At 39.1% G+C, this 25,497-nt stretch overlaps 1 protein-coding gene across 1 annotated transcript in view; it reads left to right on the forward strand.

Annotated features, from left to right (window-relative positions):
• Positions 1–25,163, forward strand: part of FEZ2 (fasciculation and elongation protein zeta 2) — a 53,066-nt gene extending 27,903 nt beyond the window's left edge. Inside the window, exons 7-10 of the mRNA XM_065401113.1 lie at positions 9,190–9,265; positions 12,871–12,945; positions 14,518–14,583; positions 24,798–25,163. Coding sequence (XP_065257185.1) covers positions 9,190–9,265; positions 12,871–12,945; positions 14,518–14,583; positions 24,798–24,814 — 234 coding nt within the window. The 3' untranslated portion in view covers positions 24,815–25,163. The remainder of the gene's footprint in view (positions 1–9,189; positions 9,266–12,870; positions 12,946–14,517; positions 14,584–24,797) is intronic.
• The last annotated feature ends 334 nt before the right edge of the window (positions 25,164–25,497 follow it).

Consider the following 25,497-nt stretch of genomic DNA (forward strand, 5'->3'; position numbering starts at 1 on the left):
GAGTTTACTGGCTTGAAAGTCCCTCTGGAATACATCCACAGCTTGGATGGGTCATTCAGTCCTTTATTCAGAGCTTCAGTTTGTAGCAAAGTTCCTCCAGAGTTGAAGACAAAATGGAGAAGATTCAGGTGCCTTTTATATTGTTTTTGCCATGCGGCCTGTGCTTCCTTTGTTTCAAACAGAAGCTGCCCAGCACATGGCCTGAAAGCCTTAGAGTTCTGTCCATAGGCATGCCCCTGCATGCCTTGCTGAGTTATAAGGTGTATCTGCCTTCTCTCAATGGGTCACCTGTATAGCTGATGGTCTTAATGGTCCATCAAGCAGACTAGGCAGAGCTGATGCCCAAACTGTCTGGGGGTGTCCCCCAGAAGCATAGCCCAAGTTTGAAATGCAGACAGACATACATATCTATAACTCGTAATACAAAGGTGATACAAACACATAAATGAGATTATCATATCTGGCAAATTATAACATTTTTGCAGATACCTTACATGGCCTATCTGGCATAACTCATTACAGTTTTACAATATTGATATTCATAATATCCTCAAGTGTCCCCCAGATTCCATACAGCACCACAGAGGATTTACTTCTCTAGATTATTTCTCGAGAACAACTAATTCAGGGCCCATTCTATCCTTCCGGTGTGAAAGGAAAAAGGCCCAATGTATATGTGGAAGATTGATTTTATGGAATTTCCTTCCCATTCTCCCTTCAAAGGGGAGGGATTCCTAACTAAGCTGTGGTGTCATGGAATCCTGGACTTCGGAGAAATCAGGCTTCAGTGCCATAGAACTTGGTGTACAGACAGCAAGCTGTTCCCTGGTGCTTCCTGTAGTTTACTTTAAAAACAGCATCAGAAAGAGTTTGGGGATGAAATCAACCCCCACATAACCTAAGATCCCTAGTGGCTATAGCAGCATATCCATACATAATGTGAGTGCATGTGTTTTTGTCTTGGCAACTTAGCCAAGGGCAACATCTTGAAAGAGCAAAGTATTGATCCATGCCGCAAATAGGGTGCTTAAGTCTCAAAGACTTATAGTAAAAAGCTAAAACTACATATCACTTCTTGTCCTCGAGAGAGAGTAGGAGCCCTGTAAGACATGAAAGCTTTCATTCCCTTTGCAAGAATGTGACAGGATCATTTACCAGAGCCTGACTGTACTGCAGGTATTGAGCCAGAAGATGGTCATTGAACTGTGGTGTGGGATCTGTGAGATACCACCAAGTGAGGCAACCTGGGTTCGGCCTCATATCCCAGTTGATCACAAGTCACCCAGTCTCTTGCCACATCTGAGTAATAAACACCCTGAGATACTCTGACATAGTGGCATTGCAAGAACAATTTATAATTAAGAGAGACTTCCATATTTCTTCAGTGCATATTGTATTAGCTGTATACAAATCCACTGTGTGAAGGGTGGTGTGTACAGAAGGAGGTTCCACACTCAGCTCATTGCCTCCCTAAAAATCTAAACTATATTAGTATCCTGAAGACGAGGGTAACCCTGTATGTGTCTGAAGCATTGTTGACTAAATGTCCCAAAAGACATCAGAAATCAGCCTGTGATAATTTATGTAGGAGGAGTGGGTCAGGTTATCTCTGTCAGGGTCCATGTGATGAGGACCTGGGCAGTGCCCCATAAGACATGCTTAGCTGCCTTTTCCTGGGAGAAACGGAGATGACAATGGCACAAGTTCAGCAAACTGAAAATAGTCCCTCACAAGTGATTCTTAGATCTGGGGCTTATGAAGTAAATCTAAGAGAAGTCTATTTGCCACACACAATTGCCAGTTGTTTTGCAAAATGGTAGTGTGCAGACCACAGAGGCAATGCACAAATTCTCTCTCCTTTGAAGAAGAACTCACATGGTCCTTTTATTCCACTTTATAAAGTAGTAATGGTTCTAACCAAGTACAGGAGTCACCAAAGTTTCAAGGATATTTTTCAGAGCTTCCTTTTTGGGTGAGAGACAGCATGCTCCGAGCTGGGGATGGTAGTAGCCAGTCCTATTGAACTGAGGTTCTTGCCTGCTTTGATCACCTGGAACTAGAGCATCTTTTTAGATCTCAATCTGGAATCTTGGTCCCCAACAGGTTGGCACTTGAGATGGTGGAGAATGTTTTGATGTCTCACTTTCCCCTTGTCACTCTGAAGGAATTTAGGAAAATGCTTCTTGATTAATATGCACAAGGCTCATGTTGATCCTTCTCTTGTCTGCATGCACTTAACTGATCAATTTCCACACTTCTGAATCTGGTTTACAGACATATTTGCTTAGTTTTCATGTTTCGTGTTTTCTGTTAATACAGTTTAGGTCAGGGTGGATTGATTAAAATCACTGATTTTAATCTTGATTTAAAGAGGCATACAGGAAACTTTGATTTAAATAATGTAATCTTGTGCTGTATTAGTACTTTTTAGTTATTTTCCCAAAAAAGATACATTTTCATTGTTTGGTAACCGTTAAAACATGTTGATTTGCAACTAAATATAGCCTTGACACTAAATTTGGTACTTTTTGCAGACCAAGTGGATTCACTTTATCTATACACTGAAGCAGTTATATAGCTTAACATACATATATTTAAATTCTTAATTTTGCATTTTTATGTTAGACAATTGTCAGTGATGCATTTACTATTTACAAGTTGGCTGGTTTTTTAACTTGTGAATTGTTTTGATCTGCATTTGGATGGAAGTTGGAATTCATTTAAAAATGCAAAAAAACAGGATTTTAAAACTGTTAGAATTAATTTAAATAAGCTAGATACATAAGAAAAAAGTTTATTTAAAACATGTTTTGCATTTCAAACTAACTGACTTATTAAACAAAATAAGTATTATCTTTGGTTAGTGAATTGAACTGATTGTTTCTGGTCTCCATGATTTTAGAACTAGTAGATATCTACCTCTCTCACCTCATTTTTATTCATAGAATGGAAGAGAGAAACAAGTTTTCCTGCTTTTTTCCACTCCCGTTCAGTTTCTCAGCTTTGAATGAATTAATGAACTGTCCTTATTGGGAAAACTGAAATTAAGGAAATAGTCTCTCTGCCCCTGCAGAAGAGGTTAATGCTGTCAAAAGCTGGTTTAGCACTTCAACAAACTCTGGTTCCAGGTGCTTAGCCATTGACTTCCTTCAATTCAGTGGTTTGACATTCTTTAAAACTTTGGAATGAACACACATTCCTTACTATAAACTATTAAAAGAATAATAATATTTAAGTGTTGATCATATCAGTTGTCATAATTTCAAATTTAATTTTAAATAGGTTTATTTTTAAACATAAAAATGTATTTAAATGAAAAATCCATTTTTTTAATCATAAATTTGTATCCACATGCAGTTAGACCAATTTCTTTTTCACCCCTGGTTACCTGATTTATGAGGATCTTGTATATGAAAATCTACAGTCTTGTGGAACAACTGATTTTTACTGAGCTGATGAGTCCTCTTATTGAACCACTAGATGTCTCTAACCTCAGGTTTCTAATATGGAAAATTTTATTCTTGATAGCACATTAATTCATCAATATTACTTTTATTGTTCCAGAACTTTTATTCTCATAACACAGACTCTTCTTCACAAATTAGTTAAGGCTTAAGTAGATACCTTTGCAAACTTGAGCTGACAAAAGCCTTTAGATCTGTGTTGGAGTTAATAGTTGAATCATAGAAAATAGAGATGGAAAAGACCAGTTAGACTGTATAAAATTACATGCAGGAGTTTGGAATTAAATGTGTAAACTCCTATTCTGTCTTTGATCATCTGTGTCTGTCCAGGCACGTGGATTATAGTTATTCCCAACCTGTGGCTTCATTGCTCCGGGTCCTGAGCTAGCTTTGATCTAGCTAATTCAGGTTTGTTTATGTGAGCTGCAGTCACAACCCATGATTGCAGTGTAAACATACCAAAGACCTTTGATCGGCATACCCTCCTATATAAGAGTCAGACTACCTCTCCGCCTTCAGTTGTTTCTGTCTCCAGCAGATAGAGAACATAGTCCTGACCAACACACACACACACACACACCGTTCCTTCTGTACTGCAGAGCATTTAGTTTGTGAAACTCTGAAGTAGAGGGGAGAAGGAAGGGTAGTAGAGCACCCACAGGGGGACACATCTTGAAGAACCTCAGTTACTGCACACGGTGAGTAATCCTTTCTTCTTCTTCGAGTGATGTCCGTGTGGGTGCTCCACTTTAGGTGACTTCAGAGCAGTGCTCTCCTATGGAAGGAAGGGGCTTCGGAGTTGAAGTCATGGCAGATGATAATATAGTGAGTCCAAGTAGTGCATCCGAAGTTGCATACTGTTCTAATGCATAATGTTGTGTAAATGTATGGGCAGAAGCCCAGGGGGTTGCTGCTCTTCAGGTGTCTGTAACGGGAACATTGTTCAGAAATGCTATCAGAGTTGATATTGCTCTGGTGGAATGTGTGCAAATCCCCGTAGGGGGTTGCAGGTTATGTTGGTGATAACACAGCTTGATGCAATCCGAAATCCTTTTGGATATGGCATCTCCGTTTGATCATTCAGTGATTGAAACAAATAATTTCAGGGACCTGCAAAATGGTTTTGTTCTGTCTGCATAAAATGCCACGGCCCTGTGTACGTCAAGGGTATGGAGTGTGAATTCCTGATTACCTGTAGTGTAGAATGTTGGTAAGTGGATGGGTTGGTTGAGGTGGAATGGTGAGGTGATCTTAGATAAAAACTTAGGATGTGGTCTGAGAGTAATTGTATCTTTGGACAATATTGTGTAGGGTTGATCAGCCACAAGGGACCCTAATTCTCCCACCCATCTTGCCAATGTAATGGCAACTAGAAAAGCCATCTTCATTGACCGGTGGAGAAGCAGCATGTCGTTAATGGTTCAAACGGGCATCTGGTGATGCCCTGGAGAACTAAGCTGAAATCCCATGGTAGAGTAGGAGCTCACACTTCAGGGTAAATGTTGTTGAGGCCTTTCAGAAAGCACTTGGTGGTAGGGTGCACAAAAATGGATATGCCATCTATCTTGTGGTGAAACGTTGCCTAATGTGGTTCATATGCAAAAGAAGTGAAAAAGGAAGGGTCTCCCTCAGGGAGCTCTGACAATGTATGACTCTCCATTGGTGTAGAAAGCGATTTGGGAGTCCCCAGACTACACCTTGGCCTAAGCGGTAGGGCAGCAGCTCCAACCCTCACAATAAGAAAGATGGGTAAAGGATGGGTGCAGGCTCAGTTCTGCTCATTTCAGACAAAGACTTGACCCCTGTCCTGAGAAAGGACAGTAGTCCCAGAAAAGAACTCGAAAGAAGGGCAGGAAAAGCCTCCTCAAGCACCCCATAAGACTTGGCAGTTCAAAGTTGTCCAGATTCAGTGTCTCTAGAAGAGCAAAAATAACGAAGAAATGGGACAAGCAGGATGACGAAGAAGAGGGTGAATGAGTCCGTCCCTGACCTTGTCTCAAAATTAGGACATCCTCATATTTTGAGGAGCTGCCAACCCTCTTAAGGATGATAGCATGTACCCTGGAGCCATAGAATGAATGTTTGCCAGTGCCAGGGGATCCTATGCTATCTTCCTTTTATATGGCTCTGCATGTCTACATCCATGACTGAAAAGATGGACAATGAGTGGTGTATTCTAGACAGGAAACGTGACCAAAGTACAGCATTAAATCTCACTGTCCTCTGAGAACATCAGATGTGGAAATGTTTACTGAGAACCCAAGAATGGATGCTGCCTTGTCAGGGTCAGTGAAAAGGGCAGCACAGACTGTGGAATGAGGTGTGGCTCTCAAGGATTTCCTTGACAGAAAAAATGAGGTGTCTCTTTAAATAGAATCTTTGTGACCTTAAGCCTTTCCCTACAATCTTCAATTTATGCAGCATATGTTTCCCAGGGACAGTGAACTGGTCACAGAAGCTTAGCAGATCTCCAAAGGCCAAAGATAAAAACTGTGAAGTGACCAAGACTCTCCCATTTCTGGGCACCACTATCTTCAATGTGAGTTCACATGTGACATGATTCTGCCACTTTATTGAGACTACCATGGCTCCAGGAGAGAGGCCATGTAGCTAAAACAGTGGCTAGTGTTTGTTTTCTTTCTTCCAGAGCTGGGCCAACAGACATGCCTTTTAAAGACCAATTTCCTTTCAGTAAGACTTGGAGAAAGTCAACAGTCCTTGGCTGATTCAAAGAGCAAAGTCCTATCCCAGGAGATGCCAAGCTGAATCTTGAATTTGTGCTCAAAGAGGAGCAGATGCTGGGAGACTAGAAACTATAATCCAGTAAAAAGGAGGCATAGCCATTTACAGAAGCAGTTGGCCTAAACCATGTACAGTCTTTCATTGACAAAGGAGGAAGTAACAATTATCAGAGGAGTTCATTCAAATTTTAACCAGTCAACCTGAAGTTTCTAGAGTCTGGATATAAAGTCCCAACATTGGGGGAAAGTTGAGGAACTGTTTTCATACCTGGTCCTAAATAACATCAAAGGGGTCCTGGACAATACTACTGTATATGGATATGCAGTTGATTCAATATGAGATCCATTGTACTACAACTCCATTTTACTACACAGTGCCACATTGGCCTAACAAAAAGGCAACTGAGGTACCCTAAACAATTTCCTAAAGATACAGCCCATTCCCCTGATCCTGGAAGATAAGGACATTGGGATCTATTTCACTGTCCCAAAAACAAGGAGACTGTGTCTAGTTCTTGACTTGAAATGGGTCAGTCCTTCCTAGGTATGTCATGTTTGTAGGATGAGAGTCTCTAAAATTTATTCAAGATGTGAAGATGGGCAAATTCTAATGCTCCCTGGATCTCAAGGTTGTATACCTACCTGCATGTGCCTATCCTGCAGTCTATCAAGAAGTATCTGTGACTTACTGTCCTGGACCAATGCTACCAGTCCAAACCCTCCCTTGCAGTCCCAAGAAGAAAGGATATTCTTTTAATCGCATAATTAATCACACTGTTAAACAATAATCGAATACCATTTATTTAAATATTTTTGGATGTTTTCTACATTTTCAAATATATTGTTTTCAATTATAACAGTACAGTGCTTACTTTAAATTTATTTTTTATTACAAATATTTGCACTGCAAAAAACAAAAGAAATAATATTTTTCAATTCACCTAATACAAGTACTGTAGTGCAATCTCTTTATCATGAAAGTTGAATTTAAAAATGTAGAATTATGTACAAAAAATAACTGCATTCAAAAACAAAACAAATCAAAACTTTAGAGCCTACAAGTCCATTCAGTCCTATTTCTTGTTCAGCCAATCGCTCAGACAAACAAGTTTGTTTACATTTGCAGGGTATAATGCTGCCTGCTTTTTATTCACGTCACCTGAAAGTGAGAACAGGTGTTCTCATGGCACTGTTGTAGCCGGCGTTGCAAGATATTTACATGCCTGATGCACTGAAGATTCATATGTCCCTTCATACTTCAACCACTATTCCAGAGGATATGTGTCCATGCTGGTGATGAGTTCTGCTCAATAACAATCCAAAGCAGTGCGGACTGACAGATGTTCATTTTCATCATCTCAGTCAGGTTCCACCAGCAGAAGGTTGATTTTCTTTTTTGGTGGTTCGGGTTCTGTAATAACATCGGAGTGTTGCTCTTTTAAGACTTCTGAAAACATGCGCCACACCTTGTTCCTCTCAGATTTTGGAAGGCGCTTCAGATTCTTAAACCTTTGGTCAAGTGCTGTAGCTATCTTTAGAAATCTCACATTGGTACCTTCTTTGCGTTTTGTGAAATCTGCAGTGAAAGTGTTCTTAAAATGATCAACATGTGCTGAGTCGTCATCCGAGACTACTATAATATGAAATATATGGCAGAATGTGAGTAAAATAGAGCCGGAGACATACAATTCTCCCACAAGGAATTCATAAACAAGAAGTGGGCAGCATTATCTCCCATAAATGTAAACAAACTTGTTTGTCTTAGTGATTGGCTGAACGAGAAGTAGGACTGACCTTGTAGGCTCTGAAGTTTTGCATTGTTTTGTTTTTGAGTGCAGATATGTAACAAAAAAGAAATCTACATTTGTAAGTTGCACTTTTACGATAAAGGGATTGCACAACAGTACTTGTATGAGTTGAATTGAAAAATACTGTTTCTTTTGTTCATCATTTTTACAGTGCAGATATTTGTAATCAAAAATAATAATATAAAGTGAGCAGTGTACACTTTTTGTATTCTGTGTTGTAATTGCAATCAATATATTTGAAAATGTAGAAGAACATCCAAAAATATTTAATACATTTCAATTGGTATTCTATTGTTTAACAATGCGATTAAAACTGTGATTAATCTTTTTTTATTTAATTGCATGAGTTAACTGCGATTAATTGACAGCCCTAATTTAAACCTTCTGTTTTCCCCTTGGGGAGTCTGGACCCTGGTTTTCACAAGAACGTTTTATTGTTTTGTGAGATCTGTACTGCCTTGTGCTTTACGTGATTAAACGTAAAGAGCATAAAGTTAGTAGATTGAACAAAGTATTTGTGTTGACTGCTTCACAACTATTGTGTTCCCCCTGAGGGAGTTAAACTGTAAACCAGAAGTTTCACACCTTTTGGGTTGAGTTCTGGCTGAGGGGGTGTGTTTAAGTACTGGGCAGTCTGAAATGTCCAGAGGGGCTAGGCAGCTGGACAGTGGGTTCTGACACTCGGAGGGCAGTAACAGATAGAAGGTCTGCACCCTGAGCATGTGCATAGGAACCCTAAGATTGGGGCAGTGGCTGGATTCAGTTCAGACTACAGGAGCTTAAAGCACCCTCTGGATCTGGGGCACTGAGGCCTGAATTCCCCTCACAGTAGTGTTAGTAGGTGGCCAGGAAGGGACTCTCACTAGGATCCATGACACGGGATAGAAGGAACTTGTTAGAGTAAGGGACTTTAAATGATACACAGTTACTTTCTTAAATGTTTAATACACCTTCATGTTTGTGTTTTTTATGTAATTTATGACAAAATTAAAAACCGACTTTTGTGACAGAGGTAGATTTAGGACAGTTGAGATAGAAACTTGTTTCTTGCAAAATATCAGATCTTATTAGATAACATCTTGTAATTCTACAAAATAAGTAAGATTTTTTTGTAGTTCAAGCAGGGTAAATTATAAGTAAAGCGATTGCTGAATAATCATGTTTTTCATTTGACAGTACTTAACAACAGTCATTCCTTATGAGAAGAAAAGTGGACCCCCCTGTGTTGAAGATCTACAAACATTAACCAAAAGTGAGTAAATATTTAAAACTCTCCTGCTGATCTCATGTCCCATACCTAGTATTGCCAAAAACAAGTGTTCAAAAATCATGCTTTAGACCCCCCAAAATCATATTACTATTTTTAAGCCATAATAAATTTTGGAAAAAGAACAGGAGTACTTGTGGCACCTTAGAGACTAACAAATTTATTCGAGCTACAGCCCACGAAAGCTTATGCTCGAATAAATTTGTTAGTCTCTAAGGTGCCACAAGTACTCCTGTTCTTTTTGCGGATACAGACTAACACGGCTGCTACTCTGAAATAAATTTTGGGTGGTTCTTGTTTGTCTTCTGGTTTTTGAGTCTCTAGAATGCACTCGGATCATGTTTTCAGGCTTGTCTCTGAAACCCTGAGGGCTAGAAACTTTTTATTTTAACTAAAAGCTGATCTTCTCATGTAATGACTTGACTTCAGGAGCAGGAGCCCTAAGAAAAATACCAAATATCATGAATGTTGGCAACACTGCTTCCCCGCTCCCTCAAAATATACTATTTGTACTAATGGGTTTATCAGCAAATTCGTGTTGAGTTGAGACAACCATTTATGTAGTGAAGTTAGAACTTTCGAGAATGAGAGTAGATGGAGGAGCTATTTAATTATAGTTGTCAAATAATTGCTGTTCAGAGACTTTCAAATCTACTTTTCTTGGCCTAATTTTTCATGTGACAGTTATTTTGGTGAGTACAAATTAGGACACCCTAATGGCATCTGATTTTCACAATGTCTCAAGTGCCCACCCTCTTAAAAGCAGGTCCTTTTAGGGTGTCTGAGTTTGAGTACCCAGAATTACTAAACACTTCTGAAAATGTAAGATCTTATATGCATTTCTGCTGGCAGGAGACATATAAAATTTTTAAATAATAGAACATTTAAACAAAAGTAACTCAGATACACATTCTTTTCCTGCAATATGCTCCCTTGGCTAGTACTTAAGGTTTGTGTTTAAACTAGCGCTTTCTCACAGTTAACTTCATTTTCTGTTTAATCCTGTAATGAGGTCATAATCCTTTACTTATGACTAAAGCATAGTTCAAAATGTCAAAATTCCAGTAGTAGTCAAGGGGGAGGGGAAGCCAAAAGTCTCAGCCAAATAACTTTTTTTCATTAACAACAAAAACGTTTATACAAATGTGTACTGTAAAGAGGTAAGTGTTTTCTGTGGACTGGTTGAAACCTGATCCTATTACTCAGGCTTGGTCAACACTACAGAGATAGATTGAGGTAAGGCAGCTTATATCTAATTACAGGTACGTCAGGGCACGTCTTCACTACCCGCCAGATCGGCGGGTAGCAATCGATCTATTGGGGATCGACTTATCGCGTCTAGTGAAGACGCGATAAAATCGATCCCTGATCGCTCTGCCGTCGACTCCGGAAATCCACCGCGGCAAGAGGCTGAAGCGGAGTCGACGGCGGCGCGGCAGCAGTCGACTCGCCGCTGTCCTCACAGCCAGGTAAGTCGACCTAAAATATGCAACTTCAGCTACGCTATTCACGTAGCTGAAGTTGCGTATCTTAGGTCGACCCCCTCCTGTAGTGTAGACCTAGCCTAAGTGTACACACTACAGCCTTGCTCCCGCCGATGTAAGTGCCCTACTGCACCAACATCATAACTCCACTTCTAAGAAAGGCATAGGACTTAACTACACCAAAATAAGGCAATGCAGTGTCCATATAGACAGTGTTACTTACATCTGCTGTTGGCTGTCATTCTTGTCAATTTCATGGCTACTTGCTGGAGCTGTGAAATTGACAAGAAAGCCAGACTGACACAGGGTGGGTGGGGGACTCCAGCTAGAGACGGCTGCCTCCTGGGCTCACAGGCATGCTGTGCCTGCCCTGCTCAGAGTTCAGCTACCTCACAGCTCCCGGCTCCCAGCCCAGCTGCTGCCTGGGCTCCCCGCTCAGAGTTGGGCTGTGCCTGCCCAGCTCCCTTCAGGAAGCCCTGGTACTGCACAGAGGCTCCCGCTGCCAGGAGCCTAGCTGCACTCCCGGGCTCTTGGCTCCCCGCTCCTTGCCACAGCCAGGGTCCCAGCAGGGAGCTTCGTGCCTGAAGTCCTCGAGCCTCCTGGGGGCAGCCAGGCTTCCGGTGCCAGGGAGCCATGTGCCCAGTGGGGGGGTGGCCAGGCTCCCAGTCATGGGGAGCTGCATGTGGAGCTGAGAGGCCAAGATTCTTAGCCTCCCACACTGCCCCTCTTAAATCGGTGGAAGCGCTCCTGGTGAGGACACACACCACCAACAAAAGGAGGATAATGTGGGCATTACCCACCGTGGTAATTACTGTGATGGTTGTAAGTCGACCTAACGTAGGTCGATGTACGTTTCTAGTGTAGACATGCCCTCAGTAGCAGATTTCCTGGCTGGCTTCTTGCTTGTGCAATTTTGAGGCAAATATTGAACAGGTTATTTAAAGCTACGAACACTGAATATTTTATTTCAACATAAAGATAAATATAGTATTCTGGAATAGTCATACAGTATTATGATTATCCCATGAGCATTCTGGAGCTTATTAAATGCTGCTAGTCGGTAAATGCTGTGCTTCTGATTCTTTCATTCCTCTCGTGTTGAGAACACTTACAGAGGGATATACTTCTCAACATTCTTTAGTTGAATATGGAGCAACAGACAAGCATAAGTAAGCCAGGGCAGTTAACAGAGGTTTTTCCTATAGTTAAAGTTCCACTGCTCCAGGGACCAGCAATGGAAATGTCTTTTCTGTATTCTGTGTTATAAGCCTCACAGCTGCCTATTTCCAAACATAAAACAAGCATTGCATGTAAAAGTAGAATCTTCTCATTAATAGTTTGATCTCTTTCGGATCCAACTCTAAATGCTTGCAAAAAAAGTTCTACAGTTGGCAAGTTAACTAAATTGGGTCCTTTTGCCAGTAGGTTGTTTAGTCTACTGTGGTTCATGGTAGTTGTCTGGCTTTTCAGTGTTCTTTTCTTTTCAAATACTGTTTTTTTTTTTTTATAATTCATTTCTCACTAATTATTGGCTATCCTTATCGACAGCTAACACTGTTAGCCAGCTTATACAGAGTGAAATTTTTGCACAACCTAAATGAAAAAGCACTTTGCATTCCTCAAACCATATGAATGTTCCCAAGAGATCTGAAACATTTTCAGAAATAAATGTAGCATCCTCTTGGATAGTAGGAGCCTGCAAAAGTTTTTCTAACATTTTTAGTACTTAAGTAGTATGATGCTTATTCAGTCTGCATAAATTCAGTCTGTAGGTATGAATTTCTTTCGCATTCCAGGAGTTCCTTCTTGTAATAACTGCCACCGGCTGTAAAACACTAGGTGAAATCCTGATTGCTGAAATAGTTCTTACATAAGAGTTGACTTTCAGTATTATTAAATTAAACGTAGTATCTTCACAGTAATGTTTTGCTTTCTAATATTGTTAAGGGATTAGATTAATTTCAACAGTTTTAGCTATCAGACTACTTAACTTTTAACTGAATATTTTGAGTAAATGGAAACCACAAAGACAGCGTTTGAACTCCAATATATTTAAGTACCTAATAAAAAAAATTAATAAATTAAAATATCTTATTTTTGGCAAAGATTCTGCTATGTCAGGTTTTGCCATATGGGAGGCTATGAAAGATGGGAGTTCGTCTTTATATATGCAAAGAAAAGGTCAGACTTTAATTTCTTATATTTAATATTATGATATGTGTTACTCTGAAACACACAGACCACATAGCAAACAGGCAGTTTCCGACCCAATTCATGGTGTTGGTATGTAGACTTTGGATCAGGACATTTTTCAAAGGGACAAAGGGTAGTTAGGCATCTAACTTCCCATTGATATTAACTGCTATTTGTGTCGTTGAAAATTTCTCCCCAATCTTTACTATGGAATTTGAAATTATAGGCATTCTTTTTTTACTTACTTTCACCCTCTTGGTCAACTCTCTCTACCTTTTACCCTCAACTGTAGTTTGATTTTTACAACTATTCACCCTTTCTGCTTCTTTAGATCAAAAACTTGTGGCTTCATCTTAGTTTTTTTGTTTGTTTGTTTGTTTGTTTTTTTACTAAATGTTTTGAAGACTTGACCTTTTTTGGGCAAGCGGAGTGTTCACAACCATAACTACAGATTCTTTATTCCAACTCCACATCTTGTCCATCTGCAAATCTGAATGTTTACCCTCGGCAGAAAGCTTGTCTCAAAAGAATTCTGTCAAAATCCGTTCCAAATGCAGTCAGGTGTTTGGTATCCTCCCTGGGCCGTGGTTGGAAAAATCAGTTGACGGAACTTTCTCTTCCTTCCTGATGGCTCCAACCCTAATGAAGTTATTTGCTGGGATAGTTCAATTTTAGCATGTGCCCCTACAGGGATCTTTTCATGTCTAAAGACTGTCAGAGAAGAGAACCACCACATTCTAGGAATGTCAGTATGCTCTCTTGTCTTCCACCTTGTTTCCCAAATGCTTAATTGCTGTGAATGGAGTCACAGATTCTTCTCCAGTAGATGGGGAAAGGTGAAGTGGGAGTGTAATGGCACAATTATTTCTCTAGCCATATCTGAGGGTGAAATAATACAGAATAATACATAACCTGGTGAAACGTACAGAACTTCTGTAGCTGCACAGCTGAAGTAAATTTGGCCTACTAAAGCCCAGTGCTAGGGGGAATAACATGAAAAAATACTGAAACATTAAAGGATTTATAATTTCAATATCCTGTTAGAAAGTTTTCCCCATTGTAAAGATCTTGGTTTAAAACTCCAAAACAATATTGATAGCTGCTAAGTGGAATGAGAGATGTTGGTACCATGTTTTTGTTTTTCTTTACTGTTTATATTGATTTTTATAACAAAAGTGCATTGAAATACATGACAAACAAAAACACCTATGTCTGATATGATTAATCATGTTAAAGAACAAAAAATTAAAAATTCAGTGTGGTCTTAAAAAAGAGTCGTCTTATACAGTACTCCTTGACCCAATTCCCTGGCTCTTATGTGCATACGCTATAGATTTACGTTAGAATTATGCATATGAAAGGGGTGTGGAACAGCCCCCATGTGTCTGCCATTCATTTTTTCAGTATTCCAATTACATATTTTCTAATTGATATGGATGCAATATCTAGATGAGTAGTTAAAGTATCTTCAATGTGGTTGTTCGAGTAACATCCTTAATTTGACTAATGATCTGAATTATTGCTTTTTCTCATCCACCCTTCCCCTCCCATACTTTTCAGTCCTTTATGCTATGAAAGAGGACAGCGAGAAAGTGCCAAGCTTATTAACAGACTACATTTTAAAGGGTGAGTATGTCTGTTAGTATACATGCATTAGCTGGGATCTTTTATTTTAAGTTAATATGAGGTATATTAAATATATGTTTTAAAATGCTGTTCTTGTGGCATTCATGAATTACTAGGTCTGTTATCTTCTAATCAAACTATGCTTTTTTTATTTTATGTGCCCAGAAGCCCCTAAGCATGTCACACCATAAATAAAACGTTGTGACGGTAATTTATTTTGTGATGGTCTAAAGCACATTACAAGAGTGCCATAGGACATCATAGTATCAAAACCAAATCATTTAAGATCTAGTATACAAAGTAAAATATGAATAGTTCAAAATGTATTAGACAGGTTTTTCTGAAACAATGAACTACTTAAATAATCTGTGGAAATAATGTACATTGCTGATACAGGGCTTGTAGACTTGTATAAATTTGAAATTTTCCTTCTGATCACTAGTAAATATAAGAACGGCCATACTGGGTCAGACCAATGATCCATCTAGCCCAGTATCCTATCTCCTGACAGTGGCCAATGCCAGGTGCTTCAGAGGGAATGAACAGAACAGGTCATCATCAAGTGATCCATCCCCTGTTGCCCATTCCTAGCTTCTGGCAAACAGAGGCTAGGGACACTTCAGAGCATGGTTTTGTGTATCTGCCCATTCTGGCTAATAGGTCCATCAGTGGCTATCTTCCACAAACAATGTCCTTGGATATTTTTCTTTATTCTGTCTGTTTCCATTTAAAATTAAAAGGTTTGAGTGTACTTGCTGTATATTTTCCAGTGCTATACATTGCCTGACACACTGAAAATCAGACAACGGGGATCATCATTTACCTTGAAAAACAGTTCCACAGTCTAATAGAGATCATCATAAGGATTCTAGACATTTCACCTGAAATTGCATTCTTAGTTCATTCCATCACTACTGGTTATTTCATTTTAAATCATTTCTCTCCCTTAGTTATCATGCTCCACTTTATTTTTGAACTAAACTATACAATGCATGTTTAGTGTAGTTAATCCCTTCGTTACTTATTTTGGTCTTTTCTCTTAAACTCCCTCCAATTTGTCTGCATCCAGGGCCAGCTCCAGGCACCAGCGGAGCAAGCTCGAGCTTGGGGCGGCATTCCATCTAATCCTTTTTTTTTTTTTTTTTTTTTTTTGCGCTTCACCGCTTTGGCCGCCCCTGCAGGATTTTTCTTTTTGGTTTGCTGCTCCCGCCGCCCTGTAGGGGGCGGAGGAGGGCAGCGCCCTGCAGCAAGCCGGGAGGGCAGTCCGCGTCCTTCCCTGCCTGCTGACCGGAGCGGCGCGGAGCCCTCCTGGCAGGAGGCGCCCGCGGAGGGGCCGCGTGGCAGCGCCCCGCTTAAGGAAGCCCTGGGGGCCCCCTTCTCTCTCTCCCCCCCCGCTAGCCGGGGTGCGCACTCCGCTGCCCCGGGTCTGCAGGGCCAGTAGTCCCCCTGCACCCACGCTCCCGCCGCCCCGCAGGTATTTTGTTTTTGTTTTTTCTTTCCTTCACTGCTCCGCACGGCCGGTTTGTCCCCCCCCCCCCCCCCTTTGCTGTTCCAGCGGGCCGGTTTGTTCTTCCCCCACCCCACCCCGCCGCTCCGGCCGGCCAGTTTGTTCTCCTCCCTCCCCACCCCCACCCCTCCGGTCGGGGGCAGGTTTGTTTCCCGCCCCCCTTCACCGCTCCGGCCGGGGGCAAGTTTCTTTTCCTCCTCCCCTCTCCCCCCCCCCCCCCCTTTGCTGCTCCGGCGGGCCCGTTGTTTTTTGCTTGGGGCGGCAAAAAACCAGAGCCGGCCCTGTCTGCATCTTTGTGGTATTAAGATGCCCAGAACAGAATGTGGTAATTCAGGCACAGTCTTGCTTTCCTCTCTCACTTAGGCATGTGTAAGCACTTGTGCTTACTTTTAAGCATGTACATAAGAGTAGTCCCATTTACTTCAATGCTTAAAGTTAAGCATAGGCATAAGTTTTTGTAGGATCTAGACCATAGTGTGTAAATGGAATTGCTGTGTCCCTGCTCCATGATGTGATGCCTCTTTGTATGTAGTCCAAAATTGCATTACCATTGTTTGTTGCCAGATCATACACTGCACATTCATCTCTAACTTGCTGTCCTTGATTTTTAGTGTTACTGTTTTCCAAGTATCTGTTTTCAAATAAAATATCACTTGATTTATTCTCTTCATACCTAGTAGGTTGTATTTTTCTAATCTAATTCTTGTATTTTCTGCTCATAATTTTGATTGCTCTGACCTCGCAAGTATTTACAAATCCTCACAGTTTAGTTATCAATAAATTTACTCAATATGCTGACTTTATTTCAATTTAAATAAAAATAAAAGATGGCTGTGAAATGTGCTAGGCCCCCTAACACACAACTTAATATTACAAAAAAGCCTAGCAGTATTAAAATAATCATTACAACAAGAACACTGCTAGCTAGTCACCTACAAACACTCTTTCCCCATCTTTTTTGTTCTGTCCTCTCCAAAAATCCAGTCAAACAGATGACTTTTGCAGGATGGTTGAATTCAGTCTGTGTTTGATTTCCTGTCTTCTTAAAATAAAGCCAACCAGGAGCTTTTATCAAATGCGTAACATTTTGACTTCACAGTCTTTCTAGAATATCTGTCTTGTCTGAATTCTCTAGCCTTGCTTTAGCTCATGTACAGTAAATAGCAGAAGCTGCTTTTTTGTCTAGAATTTCTAATTTAAGTGTTTTTTCTCATGTGACAGGTAAAACAATTAATCTGAAAAAATTCTAGTGATACTGCTGGAGTTTATTTTTCAACTTAGTAACCCTGCATTGAAAGAAATAAGTTACTTAGTATTTCTTAGGGGAAGAAAATAATTTGTCTATTTTGAAAGAAGTTTGGATGTTTAAAACGTCATAATAATTTTTAGTAATTAAATACTAATCAGAATGGGCACATTTTACACACACGTTCTCCTAATCTGGAGTCATGACTGATGGGTTAATTGCACCCACAGGGCCACCAAAGCAACTGATGACTCTGATTTTTGGTATCTTCACTCATCCCCTTATATAATCCTGGAAAGTGCATCACAGCCCCAGCTGAAACTCTTCCAATGCTTCAAACCATAAATGACCATAAACATATAAAAACTGTAGACAAGAATGGGCAAAATCCCAGATTAGAACATCTTCTGTTAAATTTAAATTGCCTGTTCTCGTACACAACTACTCTTCCAGTCTGGACTCATGACTGATGGGGAATAGCAAGCGGTTCACTCAAAATGAGTGGAAGGGGTCAGAGCAGAATGAAGAGAATAGTCCACTACAAGTGAACAGTGAGGATGAGTTCCCAATGGTTTTGTTACCAGCCCCGTACTGCATGTTTACATGAGGATCAATACCAGAAAACTGTGTCAGACTTCCTCGTAAAGATGTGGAATTCATTCTCCTGATCAAATAGAGGAGCTGTTTTCCAAATTGGATCTTAAAAATTGGTATTCACATGGAAGTAGATCCAAAATACAGAGCGCTTTTACAGCAGAACAAGGAGTGCAGCAATTTAAAGTAATATCTAAATGGTTTGACGAGGATACTACATGATGTGCCTAACTCAGCCTGTTAGTTATAGCTGGATGGTATCCTGAGACATGCTTCAGTAAATTGTTTAGATAGGAATTGTTAAGTTTACAAATGATCTGTTTTAAATTCAGCATACCAATTTAAAATTGAATCCAAAGACGTTTTAGCTGTTTTTTGTAAAGCACTTTCAGATCTAGGGATAGGTATTGTACTATAGTGTTATGAACTTCTTTGATAATCTGGATAGGCAATAAAAGCAGGCTTCCACCACCATTCAGGGACTGCTCATTGATAGCTGCCAGTACCATTCAAGCAGAAGCAGCCAATATAAGTAGGCTTCCACCACGCAAACCCCCGTCTGTGCAAAATCTGCCATTGTGCTGGAAAAGAATAAATTCCCTGAGTTAAGGAATAGTTCAAAGCATGATCACTATTTGGGAGACTTGAAGGAAGCATTTGTACCTCTGTTATTCTTGAAGCATGAACAGTTGGCATTGACAGGCTTTGTAGGCACCTATGTTGATGTCACCTAAACCTCAGCACTGACGTCACTCAGAATTGAGAGTTGGAGAATATTCCTCCTCTGCATCAAGCTTCAATGTCAACAAGCGGTGAGATATTCTGTAGCTGTTCCTGGAGCAATACAATCTCTCCATTGCTCTGCCACCAAGACCTTCTGATGCATGACGACCTCCACAGTTGGTGTCAGTGGTCTCGCGCTCCATTAGGCTTCATTTGAGGACTAAGGGGTATATTTATACTGCAATCGGAGGTGTGATTGCAGCATGTGTAGACATACCTGAGCTAGGTTCAATCTAGTTAGTTTGGTACTAATAGTGAAGCTGCAGCAGCACGAGCTGCAGAATGGGCTAGCCAACTTGAGTACAAGCCTGCCAGAGAGCCTGGCTGTGTACTTGGGTGGCTAGCCCGTGCAGCCATGGCTTCACTGCTGTTGGTACTCAAACTGTCTTAGGTATGTTTGTATGAGCTGCAGTCACATCTCCAAGTGCAACATAAAAATACCCAGAATGTTCTCAGACGTTAGTCTGTTATCTGGCATGTAGACAGTTCTTTCAAAGGATTATTAATGGAGGATTAGATCTTTTAAACAATCTGTTCAGGCAGGCTTTGATGTTGCAGTGCCTTGGAGCCATTTGCTGCTATCATTAACCATTCTTGTATAAGAATTTCAACTTCATCCCTGAATTTCAGGGTAAAATGTTTTACCTGCTTTTTTGAAGGTAGTCTCTCTTCATTGGAAATGTTGACGGTATCTTGATCAAGACCAGAATAACAGTGAGGATTTTGGGGCAGCATGCCACTGTCTAGAAGCATAGATGTGTGTTTAGTGATAACTGACCTGATTTACTTGATTCTAGTCGTCTTAACTATTTTGATAGATACAAGACAGATTACTTGCTGTTAAGGTTGAGTCAAGAAATGAAAAACAGAAAAAAAATAAGTGTTAATTTCATCATGAAAGTTATTGAAGTATGTTAAAATCAAATGACTTTTTTGTTTTGCTAGGGACCTCTATTTTCCCTAAAAGAGTGGGTGGGGTTGTTCTGTGATAATGGCACATTGTGCAGCTCTGTGTGAAGTCTTGATAATACTGAATCTTGTCAATATAATTAGTTGAGTTTTTTCTAGTCCTGAATACTGTTTCTCAAGCAGAAAAATAGTTCTCTACTAAAAGTCCTTAAGTGGCTATCATCTTCAGTGAACCCTTATATCGAGGCACAATTTGTACTTTTGATAAAAAGCAGAGAAGGGAATACTTAAAAAATATGAAAGTATTCAGGCCAGCACATCTGGCTAATATGCATATTAAGGGAATTGGATAACATGAGAAAGCTCTGGCAGTTATTGTTGAAGAAGTTGTTTAGAACAAAGGATTGGAGGAGAAAATAAAAATATTATAACAGTTCTAGCAATTGCCATTTTCAGTACCTAGTGGTATAATGGAACAAACATTGAGAGAGATCTGTGTTCATCTATAGGTAAATGGAATACTAAGCAGCAAACAGCATATGTTTGTAAAGAACAGATCTTGCCAAATGTGATTTGCTTTTTTGATAGAATCAAAAAATTAGTTGAGGTTAATAGAGATTCGCTGGATTTCATTAAAGCATTTTTATACAAAGTGTCAAGTTCTCTCAAATATGCTTGAGCACTGACATGTTGATTATCTACTTTGTGGAGGACTAAACACAGGTAATAACTACTGTGTTGAGTTGGAATGTCTGGTAGGGTCTTGTTGAACTTATTGTATTGTTTGGTCTTTAATAGCTTCATTACTGGTATGGTTGAGTGGGTAGAACAACATGCTAATGAATTGGGAAAGACAGCTTAGTCTACTGCCTGTGGCACTGGGCAAGGACTTTGGCGACCTGAGTTCTGTTGCCAGCTCTGCTGCTGATCTTCTGTGTGATCTAGGGCCAGGTCACTTCTCTTTTCTATGCCTTTGTTTCTCTTCTCCTGCTTTGCCTGTCTTGTCTAAATAAACTGTGAGGTCTTCAAGGCAGGTACTCTATCTGATTGTGTATGTGTACAACACTTAGTACAATAGGACTTGATCTTGGATAGGACCTCTAGACACTATAATGCTACAAATGATAAATAATAAATTGGAAGTTGGTACTAAATTAGGTGTTGTGAGAACTAGTAAAGCAGAAAGGCTATAAACGGTATGAAATAGAGGGAGGAATTAATAAATTGAGCTCTAACTGATAAAAATGCCAGGTAATGCATCTAAGTGAGTGGAAGGGAAGATCCTCAAAGGTACCAATGCCAAAAGAGACCTAGGACAAATTAGATGTGAATATGTAATGCAGTAAAATAGCTAAAAAGGCCAGTCAGCTTGGGGCTGTTTCCAGTGAGGCATCACATTATGCAGGGGGGGAAAGGATGATTTAGTGGAGCTCTGTGATTGGTATCAAAATACTTTGCATTGCATTTGCCATTCAAAAAAGTCTTTAAAACTAATGTTAAAAATAAAATTACTTTAAAAATATGACTTCAGCTTATCCTCATAGCCAAGACCCTTCATTCCAGTGAACAGTTATATAGTTCTTCTTCGGATCCTCTCTAAAATGTACAGGAGTACTTGTGGCACCTTAGAGACTAACAAATTTATTAGAGCCTAAGCTTTCGTGGGCTACAGCCCTCTTCTTCGGATGCATATAGAATGGAACATATATTGAGGAGATATATATATACACACATACAGAGAGCATGAACAGGTGGGAGTTGTCTTACCAACTCTGAGAGGCCAATTAAGTAAGAGGAAAAAAAAAAACTTTTGAAAGCCCAGTACAGACAGTTTGATAAGTGTGAGAATACTTACAAGGGGAGATAGATTCAATGTTTGTAATGGCTCAGCCATTCCCAGTCCTTAGGCTTGACTAAGTTTTCAGTACCTAGTGGTATAATGGAACAAACATTGAGAAAGATCTGTGTTCATCTATAGGTAAATGGAATACTAAGCAACAAACAGCATATGTTTGTAAATAACAGATCTTGCCAAATGTGATTGCTTTTTTTGATAGAATCAAAAAATTAGTTGAGGTTAATAGAGATTCGCTGGATTTCATTAAAGCATTTTTATACAAAGTGACAATGTGTACCCCTTCAGAGGCAAGTTGCCAAAACTAGACCCACAGTTCCAGACAGGGTCTTTTCATGGTATTGCACAATGGAATAATTATTTCCCTTGTTTTGTTCATACTATTTTTGATGCGGTCTAAAATCCTTTTGTTAGTCTTTGTCACAATTCACCATTGTTTCCATCCTTATGTTATTGGTAATGAAAGGGGCTTAGTGATTTATATTTAGTACACTGTAATTCATTACCCAGCAAGATATGGGTCAATGTATGATTTTTAGATCTAAAATGGAAATACTTACTAATGTGAAATTCAATCAGACACTGTCTAGGCTGCATTCCAGATGTGTTCAAATCTTTCTGAATATGATTGAGAGACAAGGAGGGTGAGGTAATCTATTATTTTGGACTATTTTCTGTTAGTGAAAGAGACAAGCTTTCAAGCTTACACAGAGCTCTTCTTCAGGTCTGGGAAAGATACTCTTAAGGTATATCTGCCCTGCAATATACACCTACAGCTGGGCCATGCCAGCTGACTCAGGCTTGTGGGTCTCAAGCTAAGGGGCTGTTTAATTGTGGTGTAGAAGTCCAGGCTTGGACTGGACCCCAGGTTCTAAGATCCTGTAAGGTGGGAGGATCCCAGAGCTTGGGCTGCAGCCTGAGCTCACACATCTGCACCACAGTAAATAGGCCCTTAGCCCTAGCCCTGCAAACCCAAGTCAGCTGGCATGGGCCAGGCATGGTTGTCTAATTGCAGTGTAGACGTACCCAAAGTGTCACCACTAAATACAAGGTGGAACAGATTGTTTAGCATATGTAGTTAACACATATTGTAAGAGAAGTGATGAAGTGGCCAGTTAACACCTCTGCAATCATAAAACAAAAAAGGTGGTTTTAGTGGGCTACAGATTGTTCTAATAAGCCATGAATACAATGTCTTTATTAAGTCCATGATTTTCAGTGTGTAGCAAAGTTATGAATTTAAGCTCCCAGGCTTGTCTTTTGAAGGTGTTGTGCAAGTGTTGTGAATATGATTGGCACTTGAAAACCATAATAGCCATGTTTCAATCCCAAGCCAGGATGGAGGAAGCAGAAGTGTATGATGTTAGTGATCTGAAGGAGAGGCATGTGTTTAGTGTCAGGAAAAATCTATATTAATGAATCAAGGCCAAGATTTTAAAATTTTCAGTTAAATAAAAGTATACCATCAGTTTGAAATTGGAAATTTCAAATAATGAGTTAAAAGTATTTTTGGGTGCTATACCTTCTCCACAGTTAATCTCCCAATTTTTGTGGTTTCACAATCCATATTTTTCTTTTTAAAAACATTCTTCTCATATTATCATGTGAAAGATCAACAAAAGCGGGGGAAATAATGAAAATAACTGTTTAGTTTGTGCATTTTACAGCACTTTGTGCAAACTGCAGAGCAGAGATGAATGTATTTTCTGTAATTTCAGCTAGTGAGTCTTCTTCGGTGTTACTTACAATAATAGTAGGTACAAAATGTTCAGATAAGTATGATTAAGTTAATCATGTCCCTTTAATATTCTCACAGCAGCCTTCACTCTGCCTACTTGCATACACAGTATGCATTACAATACTGCAATTTCATTGCATGATCACATAATGGGATGCTATTCAGTAAATATTACATCATTATACACAAAGGAATAAAACTTCTGTAATTGGTGAGAATATAGTATGTAGAATTTTTCATTATTGTGTGGCATGATTATATATAGACTTTGTTGAAATACATGAATGCAAAGGGCCAAAGATACATTTGCTGATGGCCATGTGTAAAAAAAAACCTAAATAGATATCTATAGCTTGAATCTTTTGATTTGTTAAATTAAATCTCTAGCCTTAATAATACATTACAGTAGGTTTTTTGCATACATTATATATTACCATTATGATAAACTCATCTATGAAAGCCAATTAGATTTCCTTATTCTTGACAGACATTTATAAGTTTAGATAATACTTTCCTATTTGAAAAATTACTTTATTAAGTCCATATGAACACTTAGCCAGAGTAAGCTCCTTTTTAAAATCTTCCATTCTTACAGTAACACAAACTGACTGGCTTAAAACTTGTAACTAATCTGAGTATTCTTGCCTCGTTGCCCATAAATGAAAAAATAGTGGTTATGACTTAAGGTAGTTCAAGAAAAATATTGCTACACATACCGCCAAGTAAAATGGAAGAAAATGTGTGCATTTGTCTTTCTGCCAAATTAAATAGTTTTTAATTATTCTTCCGACCCCCAACTATTTAGACTGTGGAAGTAGTATGATTTCCCGTCTTTGAACTTGTTTCTTTTATCCCGCACCTGATCTTTTAAGTTACCAATAAGGGCTGAAACTGAATTTTTGTTTTAAATTAAAAGGCAAAAATGTAACTGTCAGTGTTTTTATTTTTAAATTGTGAAAGTGTTTCTGATAATGAGGGAATTTATTTTCTTGTCTTTATTATTTAAAGTTTTTGTGCTGCTTTGTTACACCTGACTTCTTTATTTGCTTTTGTGTTGTGCTAGCATTGGTTTGAAAGCTGGATTGCTCTGAGGTTTGTGTCTTTTAGATGTGAAACAGGAATGAGAAACATGTGAAGGACATGTCTTTGTCTTCCCACTTTATATGATCCACAGGGTACACACATCAAGCTTAGAATTGTCATCTGAAATTTTCAATACATATTTTAATATTTCACTGCATGGTAGCACTTCCACTTTTTCTTGAATGTTCCATGAAATTATAGTTAATTCCTCAGGATAGAAAGCTTGTAAAATGTAAAGTGTAAAAACACCATTATTTAAGACATGATCTTTAGTTAACTCATTTCTGTGTAATATTAGTTAGTGATAGCATTTTTTGTCATAAAGTTTTCTTTTGGGAAGAGGGTTCCAGTTTAATTATCTATTTCAATTCTAGATTTTATTCACTGCTTTTAGAGTATAGAACTAAGCATTCTTCATGTTTGTTTACTGTACCCTGCAATGTGTTTATGCACAATGTTCAATGAGGTTTATGCCTGTATATTTGTGGTTCTTTTGCAGTTCTGTGTCCGACATGAAAAGTGCTGCTGTACTTCAGAAGTAACCATGCTCCTTCCTGTGACAAGAAGCTTTCCAGAGATAGTTCATAGTATTTTCTTTTCATTTGGCACTGTATCTAAACCTGTATGTATTTACTTTCCATGTCTGTTTGGATTTTTGGATCATACAGTAGGCCTTTTGGGCATGATGATAGAATTTATGCACTTTTCATTTGATGGTGCAATGTGCTTGAGCATAGAACAAACATTGTACAGTTTTACTCACAAGCTTTGGTTTGGCTTTTTAAAATCTATTTTACATTGTGTAACGTAGTAATCCCTCCCACATATTTCATTGTTGGGGAAAGAAAACTAAACTTTAAATACTGTAAATAAAATAAGCCTATAATTTTAACTAATCTGCAGTAAAACTAAATAAATAAATAAACCCTCTGTTCTTATATCAAACTTGCAAAAGGGATCATAGCCAAGCCTGCACTGAAGAATTCCATTGAAGTTCTTTAGTGGACACTCCAAAACCGTGATAGTGGAAACTGGCACTGAACACTTTTTTTTAAAAAGCAGTAACTTAGATTAAAACTATAATACTGTATTGTTGAGACACTGTTCAAATCTTCTGATGCTCTACAGGAAGAAGAATCAGTGTCTCTGCTCCCTTTACTTGCTACCTGATTTACATAAACTTCAAAATATTAGATGAT

Source organism: Emys orbicularis, chromosome 3 (genome assembly GCF_028017835.1).
Source record: "Emys orbicularis isolate rEmyOrb1 chromosome 3, rEmyOrb1.hap1, whole genome shotgun sequence".
Taxonomy (NCBI): Eukaryota; Metazoa; Chordata; order Testudines; family Emydidae; genus Emys; species Emys orbicularis.